Here is a 21,342-nt window from a genome sequence, read left to right as displayed (position 1 = left end):
AGATCGACAATCAAAAAAGTATGTGTAATAATTTTATTTTTGAAATAAATCAAACACATGTCATTATTGTAATGAAAATTATAATTATCCTATACCAGCACAGATATGAAAATTAAATTTTTACTGACTATAGGTATATAATAGCAGTCTTTAAGAATTAAACTAACACCTAACGATAATCGCAGAGGGTAGATCCCGATGGTCACAACAGCAACCCTTGCTCCATTACCAATCTGGAGAGTGATCTCGCCTTCTCTCAGCCCTCTTACTTCTTCAAGATCCTGCATAGAAGTGCACAAATGAGCACTTGAACCAGAATCAAAGATCCAACTAAAAGAAGAGAAAATCATTAGATTAGTTTTAATAACGAGCATATCAAATATACCTTCAAAAGGTCCATCCTTCTTCCTGCTCTTGACAGTCGTCAGGTAGGTCAGACAGTTTCTCCTCCAGTGGCCTTCGATGTTGCAATGGAAATATTTTTCTTTGTCATCGACCTTCTTCGAAACCTACTTCTTGGGCTTGGCGTCGTTCTTTTGCTTCTTCGCAGGCTTCTTCTTCTTCTTGAAAAAAGATTTTCTTTTAGAGGAAGCCTGCTCCACAGTCAGAATTGTAGCTCCTGAACTCTTCAATATATCCTCTGCTATTACCAGCATATTCAGTAACTCGAATAAAGTGCTATCAATTTTATTCATATGGTAGTTCATGATGAACTGTCCATACGAATTAGGAAGAAACTGAAGGATTAAATCCACCTACAATTCTTTGTCCATATTCATACCGAGCTTCTGAAGCTCCTCGATGTTCTTGATCATTGTCAAACAATAATCATTGACAGACTGCCCATCATGCATTTTCACTCTGAATAGTCTTCAAGAAATCTCAAAGTGATCTGTGCGACTCTGTTCACCGTACAACACTTACAGGTGAGTCAGCATCTCTTTAACAGTCTTCATATCTTCATACTGTCGTGGAAGATTATTGGACATGGATGCTAAAATATAACACTTTGTCTTGTTATCCTCATCCATCTACTTCTCAAGTGCATTTTGTTGATCAGGGTATGGATGAACTAGTAACACAGGCACATCCCGATCAAGGACATGGGTAAGTTTCTCAGAACTGAGAATGATTTTCAAATTTTGAAGCTGTTCTTTATTGTTTGTACCAGTCAATCTATTAGTATCGAGGATACGGACTAAGGGGTTAAAACTCGACATAGTTATCTACAGAGAAAATAGTTTCAGTTAGATGTTTGTACTTATAAAAATATTTATTCTAGAGATTTTAAAAACAAACAAAGGCTCCCACTATTTTCTTGAATCTCTCACACTCTTCAGGTAGAAAAATGAAAACCTATATGTGATCAATTTCAAGTAGATACTATGTCTCATTAATCTGTACACACCTCACCTAATAGTTATTGATAAGTACAGACCAATGAGTGGACAACACTTTGTCCATTGCTTCATTAAGCAAGATACAGTGGGCTTGGTCTCTAAGTCCTATGACCTCACCTAATAGTTATTAGCATATTTCTTAGTTAAGTCAGATCTATCATTCACCAGCAGGTGCAAAACCATCATTGGAACCCTTACCTAATAGTTATTGGGTCCAACCTCATCTCTACCCCAGGACATCAAATGTAAATAGAGTGATTGTACCTTTTCGATGCAACCAAACCACTGTAACCAGCCAAGAATGATCAATGCTAGGAAGGTACTTGCATCTCTACAATGATGGAAGATCTCTAGACTTAATATGTAGTGAAAAAATTTAGGTTTAGATCTCTTCTAAAAAATCAGTAGATATAACATCCAACTGATCAAAATCAGGTCAGCACATCCATATGTCTAACCAACCTAGTCAGTATGGGTGAACTTGATTCAACAAATAACCTAGCATGAAACTGAATCTCTTAAGATGGCCAAGTAAGTTAAGATGAGTGGGGGTCCCCCCCGTAACTTTCATAGATATCAACCAAGGCCTTTTATTTTCCATACCATGCCTTTTTGTATGAGATAGTGTAGCCAAATTGCTCTTTTACACTTGCTATAATAGCTTTAATATTGACACTAGGATCTTTCTCCATAATATTTTGAACCATAGTAGCAATGAGTTTTGAACTGATATACTTGTGGTCTCGACATAGGCCTTCATATAAATAAGTATGAGGATCCTTATATCTGCTGACAATCCAAAAATTCTTCTTCTTTAAAAATGAAGCGTGTAACCTCCACTTGCATTCATTTCTACTACCACATGATGCATACTGGATTGCCCAAATTTTTGGCTTGGACTCAACTATGATATATGTCCGATGCTTCTTTATATGATATAGATCAACAGTTCTGTTTAACTCTTCTTTACTTAGGAAGGCCATACATATTGAAAATTTATTCATTTCTGAATTTCAAAATAAGTAGACATCCCGGAAGTATCGACTAGTAGTCATTCCACTACCACTAGGCATGTCCAGAGTGGTAAAAAATTATGGTGGTTTATGCGATCATTTAGGTCAGTCTTTATCTTGATCTTCATCCTGATGCATACCATCATCAGGCCAATACTCATCCCCATGATCTTCATCTGACTCAATACCTTGGTTATCAACATTTGCTACGATAATTTTCATTCATGGCCTGTGCTAATCTCATCAGTTTATCCCATATACGTGGATTCATTGATAATAGGATCTGCCATCATAGGACTTGTCATCATAGGACTCCTATCCTCATAACACAGCGGCACTGTGCTAGGATAGTTGGGATCCACATCCTATAAATCATGATCAATCATAGGACTTGACCAGCCATGTCTGGACCTTGGAGAAAGTGATGGAGTATTCTCTGATTGTGTTAGCAAGCTTCTAAAATAATCTTGATTATGGATCGTGCCTGGAGCATTTATAGTTTTGGAATGGACAACTTTCTCTTTCTCAACATATAGTTCCAAACACTTGCATTTAGGATTTTTTATAGAAAATGAAAGCTTCTCTTCCACGACCTCATCTAACCTAACTATTATCGCAACATACCTAATCTCCATCGATGGTCCAAAAACAACAGAGCAGTGCCATTTAAATTTCAAACGAAGTTGGCTTCTATCTATTTTTATGAAATTATACAATTTTTTTAATAAATCATGATAAGTTGTTGTCACACTCAATCTGATTGAAGAAGTAGGATGCATATTATATTCTGCTCCATCAACATCACTCTATATTGTACCATCACAATATAACAGCACATAGACATGTGTTGTAGCCATCAACTTAATAAATAATAACCAACAAAAATCAACAAAAATATATCAATATAAATCAAAAATGGGCAAATACAGAAGAGAATGAAATGAACTTGTATGTTCTAACTAGATATTGCCAATCCATCCACTAGTCTTTTTTCTTTTTTTTGGTAGAAAATTGATCCACTAGTTATGGTGTGAACCATTATAACACTAGTTAGACTTGTATGACATTGACAATTAAAATAGAAAACCAATTTATATGCTTTTATTAGGCTTGCTGTCAAGTTAAAATCAAGCTACAAAATTATAGTGAGTCTCATGTTCAAATTTCTCCAAATCTATTAGTTAATGGATATCACACAACCATCCCAACTAATTTTATTACCTAAAGGATGATGTCTAGCAACAATCAAGGCTCCTCTAGCTAGCAGCAATCAAGGCTCCTTTGGTCATCAAGGTCAAGCAGCGCCAAAATGAAAGAGAGTGAGAGAGAATATGAAAAACAAAGAGTATCTAGCAGTGACCAATGGCAATGCCCGACTGCAAGGACTAGGGACAGTTGAGGCGGTCGTGTAGGCGGTGCGAGGAGGGAAGCGGCCATGGGGGATGCAGTCGTAGGCATCCATGGGGGACATAGTCGAGGCGGCACGAGGGGGGAGGTGGTTGGGGGTGTGAGGAGGTCGGGGGACTTGTGAGGGGAAGAAGGAAAGGAGGGAGGGGGGGTGGAGGCGGCCATGAGGGACGTGGTCGTAGGCGGTGTGGGGGGGAGCAAGTAAGTGAACAAAAGAGCAGCATGAGGGGGGAGGTGGTCGGGGGTGCGAGGAGGTCAGGGGACTCGCGGGAGAAAGAAGGAAGGGAGGGAGGGGGGCAAAAGTGGCCGTGGGTGATATAGTCGCAAGCGGTGCTGAAGCGAGGGGGCCAAAGCGAATAAGTGAACACATAGAAACGTTATTCACAATGATGTTTTCAAAAGCATCATATCTTTTGACATTTTCAGAAGTGCCATTCTCCATGGCCATTATCAAATTCAAATTTTTTTTTCGATGGCAAATTCATAAATTCCAGCATGGCGAAGAGGGTGGGTGAGTTGGCAATAAAAATATCATTTGGAATGGTATTTTTACAGTTAGAAATGCCATTTCAAATGGTGCTTTCTAAAACAACTCCATTCTCAAAAATAAAATGAAAGCCACAACAAAATAGAAAAAAAGTTTAAAAAATCACTATTCTAAGAAACAACTTGAAGAATATATCTGCAGATGGTATGATTGATATGAGTATATTGGAGACTGCAAGGCCGACATCTTCTTAATGTCGATTTATTAAGATTTCATGAAAGATCCCAACAGTTCTAGATAGTTCAATGAGGGAGGGATGATATTGGGACAGGCTAGATCGGGTCCAGAATTATTAAGGTTTCGGGCCAAAGAGCATCCAAGTTGAGCGCTTGGGGGCTTGAGTGATAAAATGAACTAATGTTTTCAATAGTATTTGATCCCATTAAAATGGCCTACCTGAGAAATCACAGTTGCAGACTTAGTTTTATAAGTGAATCATATGGGATTAATTTAATGACTAGAACAGTCCACATTTTCAATTATTATTAAAAATAATGAATAATTATTTGAAAATTACTATTTGTTTGATTCATTGTTCATCATATATCATTTTTTTCAAATAACTCTAAAATATGTATACTATGGTCAATCTTATGAGATTCTAATAACTATTGTTCTTTTTCACTATGTGACTATGCATATAATGGAGAAGATGTGACAAAATAATGTGCTTTATATGATTTTTTTTATTTAGATAAAGCTATTCAAAAGGATGAGAAAAAAGATATATACATTGTGGTCAATCTTGTGAGATTCTAATGACTATTATCATTTTTCATTATGTGACTATGCATATAATTGAGAAGTTATGGCAAAATAATGCGCTTATAATTTTTTTATTTAGGTAAAGCTATTCAAAAGGATGAGAAAAAAGATATTTATACATTGTGGTCATTCTTGTGGGATTCTAATAACTATTGTTATTTTTCACTATAGGACTGTGCATTAAAAAGTTATGGCAAAATAATGCCCTTTATATGATTTCTTTTTATTTAGGTAAAAATATTCAAAAGGATAAAAAAGAAGATATCTATACAACCCCTTTTATAAATAGAAAAATAAAGTCTTGCCTCTCAATGAAAATAATAAAAATCCTACCAACTCAAAACAAAAGAAAATTCCTTTCAATGAAACCCTCCGATCTCCTCTCAAAGATGCTACTACCATTAATGGCAATGGTGGCAGACGGGCAACATTGTCGGTGCTATCATTAAGAGAGTTGGAGGTGTGGAAGGAGAGGATCAAAGGAGAAGGAGAGATGGAAGGGTTTAAAAATAGTTAAAGATAAAAAATAGTAAGAAATGATGCATTTAAGAAGAAGCTTCATTGAATTAGGATTGTTGGACTTTCACAAAATTTATCCGATGAGTGCCGCGGATGGAAGGGGAGGCCCCCACCAGCTAATGTTTACTACTTCTCCAAGCCAGTCCAAAATACCCCTCCAAAGAAGGAGCCTGCCCCTGACATCAGCCAAGTCGCTCGAGAATATGGTGGGTTTTTGTTTGTGACTCACCGTCGCTGGCCATTCTGTTAAGATATTGCATGTATGCTCTGTACCTTAGCTTTTCCTTTGATTTTTATGTAAGGCTTTCCTTTGGTTTCTATATATATCTTATCATAATTGAGTACTTAGTATCGTTGAAAGAGAGGAGAAAATAAAGTACTTGGTATCAAAAGAAAGCCAGCATGGCTGATATTAATGGAGTGCACCTTCCATGTAACATATTATAAGCAGTACAATACTATTAACTGATTGGCAAATCTAGTCTATGGTTTCTTTTAATAGTATTTGGTCTATATATCTCGGCCCAAGTGGCTTCTTCTTTCTCCATGTTAATTGCCTGCATGCACTAGGGCTGGCTTCTTTTCCTGAATTGGTCTGAGGTGGGGGAGAAAAGGCCCGCATGCACATGTAGCGGTGTGCTAGGTAGAGTATACGAAAACATTTATGTGATAGCTTCCATATTATCCATGGGACTTATTCCTGTAATATGATTATTTCTTATTCTAGAGATACTTGAGAAAGAATGCAAAAAGAAGGAAGTTTAAGGATTTGAAGAGGCATAGATTCCATTGTACCAACATTTTAGAAAAAGGAAATCTATCACCTTTTTAATTAACTAATTTTGTTTCTACTAGATTAGCCAAGAATCGCTTGTTTAGTTGGCAACCTCTCTTTTAAGAGCTTGCTAGGCTTTGGTACTACTATATTATTATTATTATTATTATTATTATTATTATTATTATTATTATTATTATTATTATTATTATTATTATTATTATTATTATTATTATTATTATTATTATTATTATTATTATTATTATTATTATTATTATTATTATTATTATTATTATTATATTATTATTATTATTATTATTATTATTATTATTATTATTATTATTATTATTTATTATTATTATTATTATTATTATTATTATTATTATTATTATTATTATTATTATTATTATTATTATTTATTATTATTATTATTATTATTATTATTATTTATTATTATTATTATTATTATTATTATTATTATTATTTATTATTATTATTATTATTATTATTATTATTATTATTATTATTATTATTATTATTATTATTATTATTATTATTATTTATTATTATTATTATTATTATTATTATTATTATTATTATTATTATTATTATTATTATTATTATTATTATTATTATTATTATTATTATTATTATTATTATTATTATTATTATTATTATTATTTGTACTGTGTGAATGAGTGTGTGAGCACATGTTATCCTGCTGCTATTATTAGCACCAAGCTGGGGCTTATAGGGCTCCAGCGAGGTCTCAACGGACACAAGTTTATTCCAACTAGAAAACAAAACAACGAGATGGTTAGGACCTATGAAGGATGGTTAAGATTTTTTTTATTATTTTAATAGTTGTAAAATGCATGGAAGCTGGCAGGGTGAGAAAGTGGGACTACATGAATAGAATATTTAGAATAAAAAAAAAAAACTCCACCTTTGTTGGAATTCACAAAGTTAAAAAAATGAACAAGTCTCAATAGAAATAGGGGTTCCGATACAATTCTCAACTTGTCTAATGGCATGCAGAAATTTATACAAATTGCTAGAGCAAAACTAAAATTGAATCTCTTACTTATTTTTAGATGTTCTTTCACTAGGAGCATCTAGACTTCTATCAAGGTCCAATTGAACTTAAGAGGTTGGTTGAAGAACCTTCTTGATCTTTGGACTAAATGGAGGTGCAAGAAATTCCAATCATTAGTTAGAAGAGTAGGGAATCATGTTCTAGCTGCTCCTTGTTTCAAAATTTGGCAAGAGGGAAATGCAAGAATATTTCTTAGCGGGAGATATTCCATCTATATGGTACTGCAAAAGACTCTACAAACTTTCCATAACCTAGAGCCCTAGTGCTCAAATAAAGTGATGGAGACCCATCAAATACTTTGCACACATCTTCTCATTGATCTTCCTTTTTCTACTTCTCTTGGACTAGTAAACTTTATGCTCTTTCTTTCTCCCTTTGAGTCTCCTATTTTCTTCGGTATATATTTGCTAATCTCTTTTTTGTTCAATAGAGGGGGAAACTTTGTGTTTTCTCTATTTTATCTCATTAAGAAAGGAAGAAATAGGCCAAAAACAACCACAATCAACCAAGAATTTCAAGGAAAAGGAATCTAACATCATCATAGAGATTATAGACAAATCATTGAGTATATGATCGTACAACCATTCAACAATAAGAATTTTCATGAAAAACCCCCTCATAGAAAAATCATGAGCAAAAAGAGAAGAATGTGCTACAAAATTTAAATAATAAGAGTACAGTCTTCTAAAATTTTTTTCAGGTTTCAAGATATTCAAATAATAAGAAAAGAATTTTATGTGAACCCCCTATCTCTCCCTCTCTTCTGTTCTTTTTCTTCTTCCCCACTTTGCAATTGGAATTCATCCAAGTGGGGAAGCTCCTCAAGAGCTGAATCTATGGTACTATATAGGCTCCATATAGACTACACCTCTAAATGGGGAAGCTCCTCAAGAGCTGAATCTATGGTACTTTATAGGTTTCATATGGACTATTATTTGAATACAGCCATTTAGCATGATTTACACGTCATTATTAGGTACCCAACTCTAATAAGGTAGATTTCATCAAATCTATTTAGAGCCAACAACAAGGAAGAGTATTTAAAATAACACCCATTATAAGTTCAGGATGGACATAAGAAATGGCATGCCTGCCCTAAACCTGCCCTAGAGTATTCACTAAAATACTATTTTTAATTATTTGCTTATCTTAGTTTAAGGTACCAATATTTTATTTACTATTTGTATTATTTTTGAACTCTTGGTTTGTCATATTTTATGCTTCGGAATCTTAGTTTATCTAATGTTATGTGAGGTACCAAGGTTTAATGTTATACTCTATTTTTGTTTGTTTTGATTTATATGTTGGAAAAAAAAAGGATATTTGCAATTTTATCCATCTCGACCGATTTCAATCTACTCCTCTAACTCAAAACAAAGTGAGATAGGGTAGGGTTGGAAATTTAACTACAGTTGCAGGACGGATTTGGGGTGCTCGGATCCATCCAAGGCAGTTACTAGTTAGTGATGGATATTTGGTTCCGAATTGTGGGACAAGAGTAGGTAATTGGCACACCTGCCTCATTGCCATCCTCACACTCATTATGAACTCAGACCTCCATTATAGGGTCAGACACCCCACACAAAGTTAGGCCATAGGGCATATACAAAGAGGAACAGTATATTGGCTTCAAAATCTCATTGGGTACGTGAATAGTTAGATTTTGATAGCAAATGGAGGGTAGAGGAAAAACAAAACCAAAATTAACTTTTTCATTCACAGTTATGGCCAAGAGAAGAGCCCATGCAACGTACAGATCATAGAGATGATGACCACTTCAATCTTGTGATTCTAAACCATAATTCACTATACTTAGAGATGAGATGGTTAAGAGAGACGGGTATGTATCATGTATGCACACCTATAACATTCCGTGACCCTCTTTTAACTCCTTTTATTGTATTCTGTCCGAGCAAAATTGGTTAGGATTTAGCTTGCTCCCTTTTTTTGATAGAGCTAGCTTGCTCCTTCCAAAAAAAAAGGATTTAGCTTACCAAAAAGTACGTAATATGTCCTTGAAAATGGCCTTGAAGCTATCTTGTTGGTCTTATTTGATTCTGTGCATGGCTGCATACTGTTGTGGGTAGAAGGTGTTTGATGTGACACAGTATGAAGCAATGGCTGATGGTGAGACTGACAGCACCCAGGTAGATATTCCATTGGATAGATTAATTTGTCCTTTTGATAGTGTTTAATGCTAGATAAAACTAGAATGGTTGTGGTTTTGTTTTTGGTGTCATTAAGATTGCATGTGAAACAGAGGTTTGTGCAGATCACACTAGATGAAAATTAAGGAATATTGATGTTTCTGATTAAAACAAACTCTCATAAAGTTATCACAGCAGGATGTGGGTTAGGTCATTTTTTTTTTTTTGATTGTGTGGATTCGGTCATGTCACAAGGAACAATTAACACTAGAGCTGTATGGTGCTTAACATGCAATTTCCATCCATTGTGATTGGTGAAAAACATAGAAAACAAAATAATGATCAGAAAGGTCATGATTCACTCTCAAAAAATGATGTGTTAAATGCAGCATGGGTGAATTCTATTCCAAAGTGGAAATTGTTTCTTCATTATCTGTGCATAATCCACTTCGATATTTGTATTCTAAGGAGAATCATGTTTGAATTGTTGATGAGAATTCTTTAGCAGCATTTTGCTCCAAACATGAAATCAAAGTTGCTTTGTATTGTTTGCTATCTTGTGGCCAAAAAGAATGCTCTTTTTTTTTCATTTATACTTTCTTGTACCATTTGCTAGATATATGGTCTACTTTTATGTCTCCTTCATCACTTATACATAGACAAGAATATGCATACATGGATAAACCCATCACATCCGATAAAAAGCATAAATTAAGCATGTAATGCCTTGTTAATTTGACCATACTCTCCAGGAAACCACCAAAAACCAAGTTTGCTGAAATATTTAGATGTAAGTGATAGTTTTTCGGACATAAACCACATGCATTGTGAGTTAGCCTTCTTAGAGCATTCCTATAACGTAAAGAAACAGTGACTTACAAATGGCTCAAACCTCACCTACCGAGTCCTTTGAAGTGCTTCATGTAATGCATACCAAATCACATAAGGCTTGGACCCTGTAAATTGACTTGGCTGATTGTTCCATGTCTCTCTTTTGTAGGCCTTCTCAGATGCTTGGAAAGTAGCATGCGAGTTCAATGGGTCTGCAAGCTTAGCGATCCCTTAGGAAACATTTTTTGTGGGCCCAGTCATTTTTAGAGGTTCTTGTTATAACAATGTATCTCTAAGTATCCAAATCCAGGGGACATTGAAGGCTCCCTTGAGCCTCAACAACTTCACTAGTGTTGGCTGGTTAGAGTTCTCACATCTGGACAAGCTAGTGGTCAATGGAGGAGGCATTCTGGATGGCCAGGGTGCTGAAGCCTGGAACCTTACCACATGCCCAGGGCGAAAGAACTGCAAAAACCTACCTCTGGTAAAATTCTCTCATCCTTTTTCACAAAAAAATTTATGAGATTTATTGATGTATTCAAGCATCGATTACTGCTTAACATTGTCACTGGCCTACAGTCAATGCGATTCTGCAAGATTAGTAATGCAAAAATTGCCAATCTCACACTTCTCGATAGTAAAGGCTTCCACATGAGCATCCAAAGGAGCTCCAATATCAACGTCCGAAACCTTAACATCTCAGCCCCTAAAAACAGCCATAACACTGATGGCATCCACAGTAGTGGCAGCAACAATATCGATCTTGCTACCCTGACCATTGGCACTGGTGATGACTGCATCTCTATTGGCCAAGGAAACACTAACGTCTCCATCTCTAATGTTGCTTGTGGCCCTGGTCATGGTATTAGGTAAGTGTAAAACATCGAACACTTTGATGCTCAAGCTCTGGACTAAGTGTTTGCTAATAGGATTTAGTGTTGATGAAGTATTGGAAGCCTAGGAAAGTATAAGAATGAGAAAAATGTAGTTGGGGTAAATGTGAGGAACTGCACGATCTCAGGCATGTCGAATGGAATTAGGATCAAGACATGGCCCGGGGCACCTCCAAGTGAAGCCTCAAACATAACATTTGAGGACATCATCATACAGAATGTCTCTAACGCCATCATTATAGACCAAGAGTATTGCCCGGGGCATCACTGCAATAATGAGGTATGGTTCTGAAGTCTTATCTCCTTAACTGGCTCTTTTGGATCGATCATTTAATATCATTTTTCTTTATTTTTGTGCAGCCTTCAGGCGTAAAGATTCATAATGTCACGTATCGACGAATCAGAGGGACTTCAAATAAAGCAGTTGCGGTGAATTTTATGTGCAGCCAATTGGTACCTTGTGAGAATGTGACACTCCATGATATTAATCTGGAATTTGTATCCAATCCTGGTAGTTTGGGCATCACCTCCTCACACATTCAAAATAACTCCTCACTTGTTCAAAACGTTACATCTTCTTGTTTAAATGTCAAAGGGATGGCTTTAGGGATCCAAAAGCCTGCCACATGCCTTTAAGGTCACTCAGATTGTATATATATTACATTAATTTCTCATATGCAAGCTAAAGAGCCTCCTCAAATGAGACTCCATTTGGTGGATGTGTGAAGCCATTGCATTAACATATTTTTCAGGCCTTTTGCTTAGTATCCAATACGTATTATATATAGCAAATTATTGTGACAGTGAGGTGATTAAATATGCAGCCAAAGATATATATTTAACAAAGAGGAGAGATTGATCTGATAATGTTATGGGTGAAAAGAAAAAAATTAATGATTAAGACCAAAAAATTACGATCTTTCTTTAGAAGTAAGGCCTTGAACATTGGAGATCTGACATATTAGAACAAAACAGAAACATAGATAATCTCCTTGAAAATTCCATGATAGGCTAATGGACAACTCTAATGTCATTAAACCATATATCAGGTCTGATCTAGTAAACCTTTTCCTAGAAAATAGGATGAAGCTCTACTGAAAGTTATAGGTGGCCTGCAGTAGCTTCATTCTCTGTTTTGTTGAACGAGCAAGAAAAAGCTATCCTTCTTCTCCAAAATACTAGCTTAAATAAATAATCCATACTTATCTGAAACAAACAATGAAGAATGCATTAGCTCACCTAGATACCCCGAACACATGAAGAACAAATATTAAACTACCAAACGTGGTAGTTTTTAGACCTTTTACAAACCATGCAAAATTATTGGAGCAAGTATGTTGGAAGGGATGTGAATTTAGATTGTGGGAATCAATATTGCAATATGATTCATTGAAACAAAGCATGATGAAGAGGTATCCTACTGGCTCAATATGTTGAAAATAATTCTAATGTTTCAACAAGAACTAGCGTAAGCTGTTGAAAATGAGAAAAAAGGCTGCAATTTGGCTCATTATTTCAACCTTCCTAGAAAATCTAGTAAGAAAAATTTCAATATCCTTTCCCAGCACGGCCCATTTTTTTCTTAAAAACTGAAAAAGAATAACGATGGGTGAAGTTGGTCAGAATCACATGAGGGTGGGATACCAACTAGTATCAATATCTATTGACTAAGGTGATTGGCGTTCTCTTAAATTGGCCCCTTGTGAATTAAGACTTCGATAGAAATATCTTTAACATAAAATTCCATTATTGTGTTCACTTGGGGAACAATGATTCTTCGGTGTATGTACCATAGGGTTGTATGTACCTGCAAGTTTTTTTTTTTTTTTTTTTGCCACATCCCTTGTAGCATGCCTCCTAATTTGGAAACTCAAGAGCCGTTGGAAATTCTTTGTTCTTTGTGCACCATGGACGGTGTAAAAAATCCAACATAGAATGTACACTACAGGAAAATGTGTAATAGGTGATGCTATTTTTGATTTTTGGTGATGCTAATAGTAGTGGCTAAATTCCTCCACGACATTTTTTCAAGTGTTGTACATGCGTTGACTATGTAAGAGTGGGGAACCATCATTGGACTACGACGATGCTTATAGCAGCATCACAAAATTATCAATTTTACCATCCTTTCAAACGTCGTTAAGTTCCAGCAAAAAGAGTTGTCTCAGCATGGGTATCTAACGACACTAATACACATGGCTGGAAAATATTGTAACGTAGTTTTTTGCAACACCTATATGCGTCGTTGGAAATATTACAACACGGCGATTTGCGACACTTATAAACGTCGCAAAGGTTTTTTAAACAAAAAATATAAAAAACTGTTCTACAATTAATGCAGGCTGACATAGCTAAGTTTTAAGATCCCAATGAAATGTAGAATCACAGGAAGAATGTTTGGTTCCAGTAGAGTTTTCTGTATCACATGATTAATCCAATTTCATTCTGTCTGATCCCTTACCAGGCAAGTCTAAGATAGAAGATGCTTCCAGTTGTATCTTAGATTTACCACGCAAATCTTTAGCACTGTGCTGAAGTTGGTCAGTCGTTACTTTAAATAAGAAATGTGATTCAACACAAATTGAGCTCCCTAAAAGGTCATCTGCTTTAGAAGCATGGCCATTAAAAACTAAATCTTCAGGATTAATGCTGTCACAAGCAGTAGCAGCCAATATTGACATAACAGGGGACTCCACAACATCAGAAATCTCTTGATTTTAAATCCTTTAAATAACTTTTATCATCAACAATGGATCTTTCATGGTGTTGTTTCGAATATGATGGTCCTCTGATATAAAGCACCCTGGGTCTCTATCATGTGATCAGAGTTATCAGAATTAGAAGATGGATTGTGCGGTGATGATGGAGAACAGACTAACAAAAATTATCTATTCTTTAGTGGAATGCTTTCCAAAGCTTAACTTAATCATTGTCAAAGAATAGTCGCACTAAGCTGCGACATAAAAATTAAAGCATTAGAAATAATGCCAGAACGTACATCAATAGTTTCACACGAATCACAAAATTTCACAGAAGAACCCTTTCTGATTCTGAAACTGGAATCTCCCCTGCGCTCTTTACTTCTTTATTAGCAGCATCCTCACTAACCTTCTAACTTTTGCTTGAAAGCTTCTTTTGTTTCCTCTAGGAAATGAAGTCCTAACTCATCTTAGTCTTTTCCTACCTTCAGAGGCCTTATTCCAATTCTAAAAGAAAGTAGTCATTATGGTTATCCTCTTAATGCAATAATATGCTGAAATATGGTTTCTTATGAAGGACACTAACCTAGACAAAGTATACAGCACCATTTCTGAACTGTGCAGTTTAGAAAATTTAGAAAAAGCAAGTTCAAAATCGGTCTGAGAGCAACATGTGATTAAAGTCTTAACTTGGCTGTGATACTGTAACATTACAAGTTTGTTTGCATGAATCACCATAGCATAATAAAGCAAACAAACTTCCAATTCATCAGCAAAATCAATGAACAATACCTAAACACTACTCAAAATATTTCCAGCTCCACCATTACAAGCTGCATGATACAAGCTAGAAAATTTAAAGAATATAAACTTCTTGTAAACAACATGCCCACCCCCCCCAATACACACACACACAAATACCAAAAAAATTATAAAAAAAAAGATCCTACAACATCATATCACAGAATATCAGCAACCACTGAGGCTTGATCAACAGCAAAATAACAATCCAACAACAAATGATGTCCACCGTTTGTAGTCCAATGGTTAGGATAATTGCCTTCCAAACAGTCCAACAACAAATGATAAAATGCAACCTATGCATCGCAATGGATTAGCAAGAAGAGATAGGTTTTAGCAACCAAGTGAAACGTCTGATTGAACATGCTTTACACAGAGAGCAGATGTTGCCAGTCTGTGGAATATAAGATGTCACCCAAATAGAAAGCTTACATCAGATGGGAGATGATTACCATAATACAAGCTAAAAGAAGATACCAGCATTCCAAAATCTTCAGACACCCAAAAAACCTAAATGGACAACACAATTTGTGCATGATCTATCATAAAACAGAGAATTGCTCAGGCCACTGGAACCATAAGAAAAAAATAAATATAATACCTGTTGCCCATGGAAACCACCAAAAAGGCAACTCAGCTGGCCTAAAGAGGTAGAATCAATGAGATCCATCTGAAGTAAATAAAATAAAACCCATTTCATTCAGTTCGAAGTTCATAAGAGAAAGATATGCTCTTAAAATGATATCTGTTAGTCAATCATCACAAAACCACCATATCGATAATGACCAGACCTGGATTAGGTCATAATTTTGCAGCATAACATATCGATTAATGGAAAGGACACCATAACACCAAGATTAGCTACACCCGAAAAAACCCATAACCAATGAAGCCAAAACTATAAGCCCTAAACTAAAAGCTCAAACTGAACAAGAGGGAATTCAAGTAGAACCCATTCTGAAAAGAAAAGAGAAGGCTATCACTTGTGCATGGTATCATCATCTTGATGACTACTGAAAGTATCGGGATCCTGTAAGGAGCAGAAAAAAGCTTACTAAGTAAAGAATATAGAAATCAGTACATACAACTCATAAAGCCTATACAATAAAGATACACATGAAAATAATATAAAATCCAGAAATTATACGTAACTAATTACCTGATGCGGGGGAATACCATGTAAAAAAGATGTAATCTGATCTACCTGAGTCCTCAATGACACTGTCTCTGTCTGATAGCTCTGCTTCAACTTCTCCATCTGTAAATCATGTCGCTGACTCATCTCCTGTATCATATCTCTCTAGCTTATAAATCTCTGCAATTCTATTGTTCTGTCTACACTCCTGAGTATATCTGCACATTGCAAACAACTGAGTGGAAGTGACTCCAACTCCATAACCCCTCACTCTACCATAATGCGCTGGTCCCATAAGCTCAGTGAACACCTGAGCCTCAACGCGACTGCACTCTACAGATGATGATGACTCATCGGTATGCTCTGCAATATGCATGATTGTCCTATCCTATATATTAAAGAACAGACCTATATATTAATAATAAAAAAATTATAATATAAATCATTCAACAAATAAATCAATACATACAATCAGATCTCTACACTCCTCTCGTACAAAGCTGCCATCTCGGTGAGTATGAGTACTTCTATAGTGAAAATACTGTCATTAAGCTCCCAACTGTTGTCGCAAATCTCAAATTGGGGTAATCTGGCACACTGATTCAATGTCCTGTCTGGGGACGAACTACCATGTTTAATAGAAAATGTGTCCTGATCATCATCGAGTCTGGCAGAAATATCTTCCACTGAAAAAAGTGACTTTGTAACCGTAATGGGATGTGGGATTGTTACTCCAACTTCAATGTCAATATTATCCTACAACGACATGAAAGAGATTCATTACAAAAAAGAAAATCACAGCATTATTTTAAAAATGTTCAACAAAGAAGTCTCAGATCAAATTTTATCCAATGCAGATCAGACAATAATTTCAGAAGTCATGCAGCACATTTTCCTCCATCTTACTGAAACTATTGATAGTTGGCATCATTCAAGTTCCTGGCAAACGATGAAACCCGCCTCTGAGGACCATGATGCAGTCATCTTTTTATTGTTGCATTTCATTTTCCTTTTCTTGTATTTTTAATATACAAAATGCAATCATAATCAGGCCACACCTACTGCCACCTTCACCCTAAAGATCAGGCAGCTTATCTTAGCTTCCCCCTTAATAGGATTTTCTTTCCTTCTCTTTTTCAAGAAAGAGGAAGAGACTAAGATCTGCTATCTTCGTTATGATTATGAAGTAAAATACAGATTGCCCTCACTATGTTGAGGATCAAGATACACCAGCTAACTTCTCACTGCACTCTTAAGGGTATTCAACAGAATTGAAAAACAAGTCGACGACCAATTAGGCATATCAGTATTCAGCTTAAAAATAATCTTATAGCTTTGAGGAAGATCTGCTAAGCAGTGGACTCTTTGCATAAAGATCTGGATGTTTCTCTCCAGCCATAAGGTCCACATCAAAGCTAATGCAACAGCATCCAACACTCAGCTATAATTATTAGGCCCCAAGTTTGTATGTTTCCTCAGATCCAGCCCCTCCCATTGTAAGGTTATCATATTTGCTTTTAAAAGACTTAATAGCTCATATAATTATTCGACTAAAATTCAAGGAAACAAAAATATAAAATCCAAACCATGATAAAATGATTTGCAAAACAAATACTAGTTTTTCCAAAATTCAAGTGAAATAAGACTAGGAATGACCTACAAATCCAGGTACTATCAACACTACTTGAATCTGAGATCTTCTTCAAGACACACTTTAATTTTTCTCCAAACCACCATTTTGTTGTCAATCTAGAGGTTGAAATGGAAAAGAAGAGCTAGAAGATGCAACTTTTATGGTTGATTACCTGTATGCTATGGAAGCAACCATAGACTAGTTTTCTTCAAATTTACAGAAAAATAGTAACTAAACTACAGGTACAGACATTTTCAGTTTAATTTTGGAAAATAATGTTCATTTGAAAGTTTTTTTTCCTAATGTTCATTTCTTATCAGTTCAACTTGTCCTATTCTGCCCAATTGACCTGCAGTTCTCCACCACAGCACAAAAATTTAAATAGTTTTATTCTTCCTGTTATGTCAGTTGCTGCCTAGTTAGCAAATAAATATCAAGATATTTGCTCACATAGAATTTGATTGCAAAGCAACACAAAGAAGAAGGAATCAAAAGGAAGAACATAAAATTTAGTATTTATTTTCACATAAAGTAAATGATATACCAGAAGAATTTTAATATTTGGAAGTTCAAAGCAGAATCCAGCTTCCTCTGCTTCACAGGAGCTCATAGTTTCTCTCTGCAAAAAGAACCCAAAACATCTTCCGCACCAACAACAACTTTTATCACGACAGCAACAACAGAAAATTATTTTTTTTTTTTTAAGGTGAAAGAAGCACGCAGTAGGGACACAGAAAAAAGTAATATAAATAAACTATGTAGTTTTACCAGGGGGAGCTCCATTTCTACTTTTTCAAACCGTAATTCCTTCTGCAATTTGCTCCTCTGGCTCTATACAACAAAAAACTGAAGAGTTTTCCTAGATAGTACAAGGACAAAGAAGAAGAAATCATCACTTTCTACTCCATAAAATCGAAATATGCCGCATACCACTGGAGTTTTAGTGATAGAATCTGAACACTTCTCTACTGTCTTCTCTTCATGAAGAAAATCCACTACTTGCTGCCAGAACATCCAAAGTAGAAATAACCAAAATCACCTCCAATAGAGAAAATAAGATAAAATAAAACAAGATAAAGTGTTTACATCTAATACATCAACAGCATCTGCTCCAGCGCCGGAGCACTCCCAACTCTCCAGGTTCCCTTCCTCCCAGGAGTCATCATCTCTTCTCTGTGACAACAAAGCCAAACAAGAATCAAGCCTTCAACACCAAAATCCACGATCTAAAGCGCGAAGAAATAGCTGATTCACCTCAAATACGCCGATCTCGGCCGATCCAGACCTAAATCGCTCCAGCTTTCTGTTCCGAGAGCTGGAATCAATGGAGGTTCCCTCTCCAGCATGAAGAAACCGAGGGACAACATCCGAGAGGAACCGAGAGAGGGCATTCTCGATCAGAAATCCATAGATTTCGGAAGGAAAGCGGAGATCGAGATCGAAGAAAGGGATCTCGATGCCTAGAGGATGAAAAGGGGGTAGATTTTGCAGCGGAAGGGGGAGGAATTGATAGTCTCTCAGGGTTTTGAGCCGAAAATGGGAGGTGAAGTAGTCAGTGGCAAGGAAGCGAGTCCTCATGCTTAGTTTTGGTATCCGTTTTTGGAATGGAAATGGCGCCTGAAGTCGGTTTATATACAGGTTTCGATGGCATTCATAAGGATATTTAAGGCAGTAGAAGGTCTTTAGGGCACTTCTAGAAGTCCGATGGTGGAGGCAGAAGCTGGAGGAGGATCGAGGAAGCAGACGGGACCTAGGGCACGATGGACTCGATTTTGTCGGATCCCAACGATGGATTTATTGGATCCCGACGACGAAAAAAAGCATGGCTGTGAAATCTCGTCTAACAACCCAAATAAACATCGTGAATAGGATCATTACTGGATGCCGGCGACGTTTACGAGCGCTGTCTTGGAATCTAAACCCGCAACACTTTTATACATCATTGAAAGCCGGTTCACCCTTAACCACGTGCGGGAACGTTTAAAAATTATCGACGCGTGAAACTAGCGTCGGCAACTAAAAGATGGCGTTTTTTTTTTTTTTTTTTCCCCGTGGCATCATTTTGCTCCATTGATTTGCATAACGATGCCTTTTTAATATATATTTAATATCTATAATTTTATTTTTTTATTAAAAATTTTAAATAATAAAAATATTTTTTATTTAAAAAAAAAAATTTGACATCTTATTAGATATTAAAATATCATAATATGAAAGAAATATTTTTATCCAACTATTTTTCAATACATATTTAATATCTATTATAATATAGACATAAGATGTCATAATTTTTTTTAAAGAATAGAGATATTTTCATCATTCAAAATTTTAAATAAAAAAATAAAATTATGAGCCCAATGAAAAATGGTGGCTACATAGATCAATCAAATAAGATAATGCGCTCCACATCAAATTTTCTACACCACCCACGATGCATAAAGAATTTCTCAAAGAGTCATATCGGGATGGGCTCCTCTTATTCATGGAGTTTGTTTGCCTTATAACTTAAAAAAATATAAAAAAATCACTATATGCATGTGAAGAGTTGAGGCCATCCATCGGCCCACACCCTTTTTTCTTCCTTATCAAATCTTTCTTCATCCGTGAGACTTTCCTTCTCTGTTCATCTACAGAATTTTTTATTCAAATGAAAATGATAAGATTATTTTAAATATTGTAAAAAAAATTTATTACTTTACAAATATAAAATTTAGAGTTATGCTATACAGAGTTTAAGATTAATACATATTTGATAATTTGTCAAGACATACTTTAAAATTTTTTAAAATAATTAAATAATAATCTTGTATATATTTTCAAATAAATTGATACATAATTTTTAAAATAGAATATTTATTAGTACATAATAACAGCTAAGTGATATACGTTTTGCATATTAGTTATCCAATAATCTAATATACAACTCTAAATAAATTGATATATAATTTCTAGAAGATTATATTTATCAATACATAGTACGTGGCTATATAATATATATACTTGTCAGTTTCTAGATATATGCAGTAAGTTGTTTTAATATATATTTAGCAATGATCTAATACATACTTTTAGACAAATCGATATATAGTTTATAGAATATGGTGTTCACTAACATGCAGTCCATAACCAAATAATACGTATCTAGCAAGTTAGTTATCTAGCAATCTAATATATATATCAAAGATAAGAGAGAGAGCTTCATAGATGGATAGAGAGAGACTTGATGAGAAAAAAAAGAAGATGCAAGTGGACAAGCAGACTCAACTCTTTATATGTGCATTATTGTGGATCTCCACCTCGGTCTCAACTAAATGCACCCTCGATACTGGCCGAACTACAAAAGATGAGTACTAGTTGAACTATAGGGGAGTGCACGATCGAGGGAGGGCGGAGGGCAGAGGCGCATCGACTTGGGAGGTGGGAGGAAGGGAAGGGAGAAATAAAGGAGGAAAAAATAGAAAAAAGAAAAGAAAAAAAATATTAATTTTAAAAATAAAAAAACTAATTATAAAATATATTTTTAAAATACTAAGAAAATTTTAATTTTAAAAAATAATTTTGATCTTTATAATAATAATAATAATAAAATAATATTAATTTTTAAAATAATTTTTTAAATAATAAAAAAATATTATTATTTTTTAAAAAAATAAATGAATAAAAATTAATTATTTTATTAAT

General features: G+C 35.0%; 2 protein-coding genes across 6 annotated transcripts; one reads left to right on the top strand and one right to left on the bottom strand.

Moving 5' to 3' along the window:
• Positions 1-4,315: 4,315 nt before the first annotated feature.
• On the top strand, positions 4,316-12,029 carry LOC105057549 (exopolygalacturonase-like). Its single transcript, XM_073248289.1, has 7 exons — positions 4,316-4,363; positions 9,610-9,669; positions 9,767-9,784; positions 10,811-10,984; positions 11,080-11,369; positions 11,448-11,673; positions 11,754-12,029. The coding sequence occupies exons 1-7, from the start codon at positions 4,316-4,318 to the stop codon at positions 12,027-12,029; spliced, it is 1,092 nt and encodes a 363-aa protein (XP_073104390.1).
• A 3,540-nt stretch (positions 12,030-15,569) lies between these two features.
• Positions 15,570-19,563, bottom strand: LOC105036965 (protein SHORTAGE IN CHIASMATA 1 homolog). 5 transcript variants are annotated; one of them, XR_012136765.1, is made up of 8 exons: positions 18,916-19,561; positions 18,748-18,834; positions 18,592-18,663; positions 18,430-18,492; positions 18,206-18,280; positions 16,498-16,784; positions 16,053-16,416; positions 15,570-15,923 (listed from the first exon to the last, which is right to left on the bottom strand). XR_012136765.1 is itself a non-coding variant. In XM_010912680.4 (7 exons), the coding sequence occupies exons 1-6, from the start codon at positions 19,237-19,239 to the stop codon at positions 16,500-16,502; spliced, it is 906 nt and encodes a 301-aa protein (XP_010910982.1). In that variant the 5' UTR covers positions 19,240-19,561; the 3' UTR covers positions 15,690-16,416; positions 16,498-16,499. The 5 variants fall into 5 exon arrangements, 1 of the variants encoding a protein (XP_010910982.1); XR_012136766.1 differs by having other exon boundaries at positions 15,690-15,923; positions 16,053-16,436; positions 18,916-19,563; XR_012136767.1 differs by having other exon boundaries at positions 15,690-15,923; positions 16,070-16,416.
• Positions 19,564-21,342: the final 1,779 nt, after the last annotated feature.

This window comes from Elaeis guineensis, chromosome 14 (genome assembly GCF_000442705.2).
Source record: "Elaeis guineensis isolate ETL-2024a chromosome 14, EG11, whole genome shotgun sequence".
In the NCBI taxonomy this organism is placed as follows: Eukaryota; Viridiplantae; Streptophyta; class Magnoliopsida; order Arecales; family Arecaceae; genus Elaeis; species Elaeis guineensis.
This window is presented reverse-complemented; position numbering and strand designations above follow the sequence as displayed.

What these genes read in the sequence shown, in the direction of transcription:
- LOC105057549 (XM_073248289.1), top strand. Translation starts at nt 4,316, where the DNA reads ATGGCGAAGAGGGTGGGTGAGTTGGCAATAAAAATATCATTTGGAATG. An exon ending in ACTGCAAAAACCTACCTCTG is followed by an intron (nt 10,985 to 11,079) that starts GTAAAATTCTCT and finishes ACTGGCCTACAG; the next exon opens with TCAATGCGATTCTGCAAGAT. An exon ending in GGCATCACTGCAATAATGAG is followed by an intron (nt 11,674 to 11,753) that starts GTATGGTTCTGA and finishes ATTTTTGTGCAG; the next exon opens with CCTTCAGGCGTAAAGATTCA.
- LOC105036965 (XM_010912680.4), bottom strand. Translation starts at nt 19,239, where the DNA reads ATGAGGACTCGCTTCCTTGCCACTGACTACTTCACCTCCCATTTTCGG. An exon ending in CTATCACTAAAACTCCAGTG is followed by an intron (nt 18,493 to 18,591) that starts GTATGCGGCATA and finishes TTTGTTGTATAG; the next exon opens with AGCCAGAGGAGCAAATTGCA. An exon ending in TAGAAATGGAGCTCCCCCTG is followed by an intron (nt 18,281 to 18,429) that starts GTAAAACTACAT and finishes TTCTTTTTGCAG; the next exon opens with AGAGAAACTATGAGCTCCTG.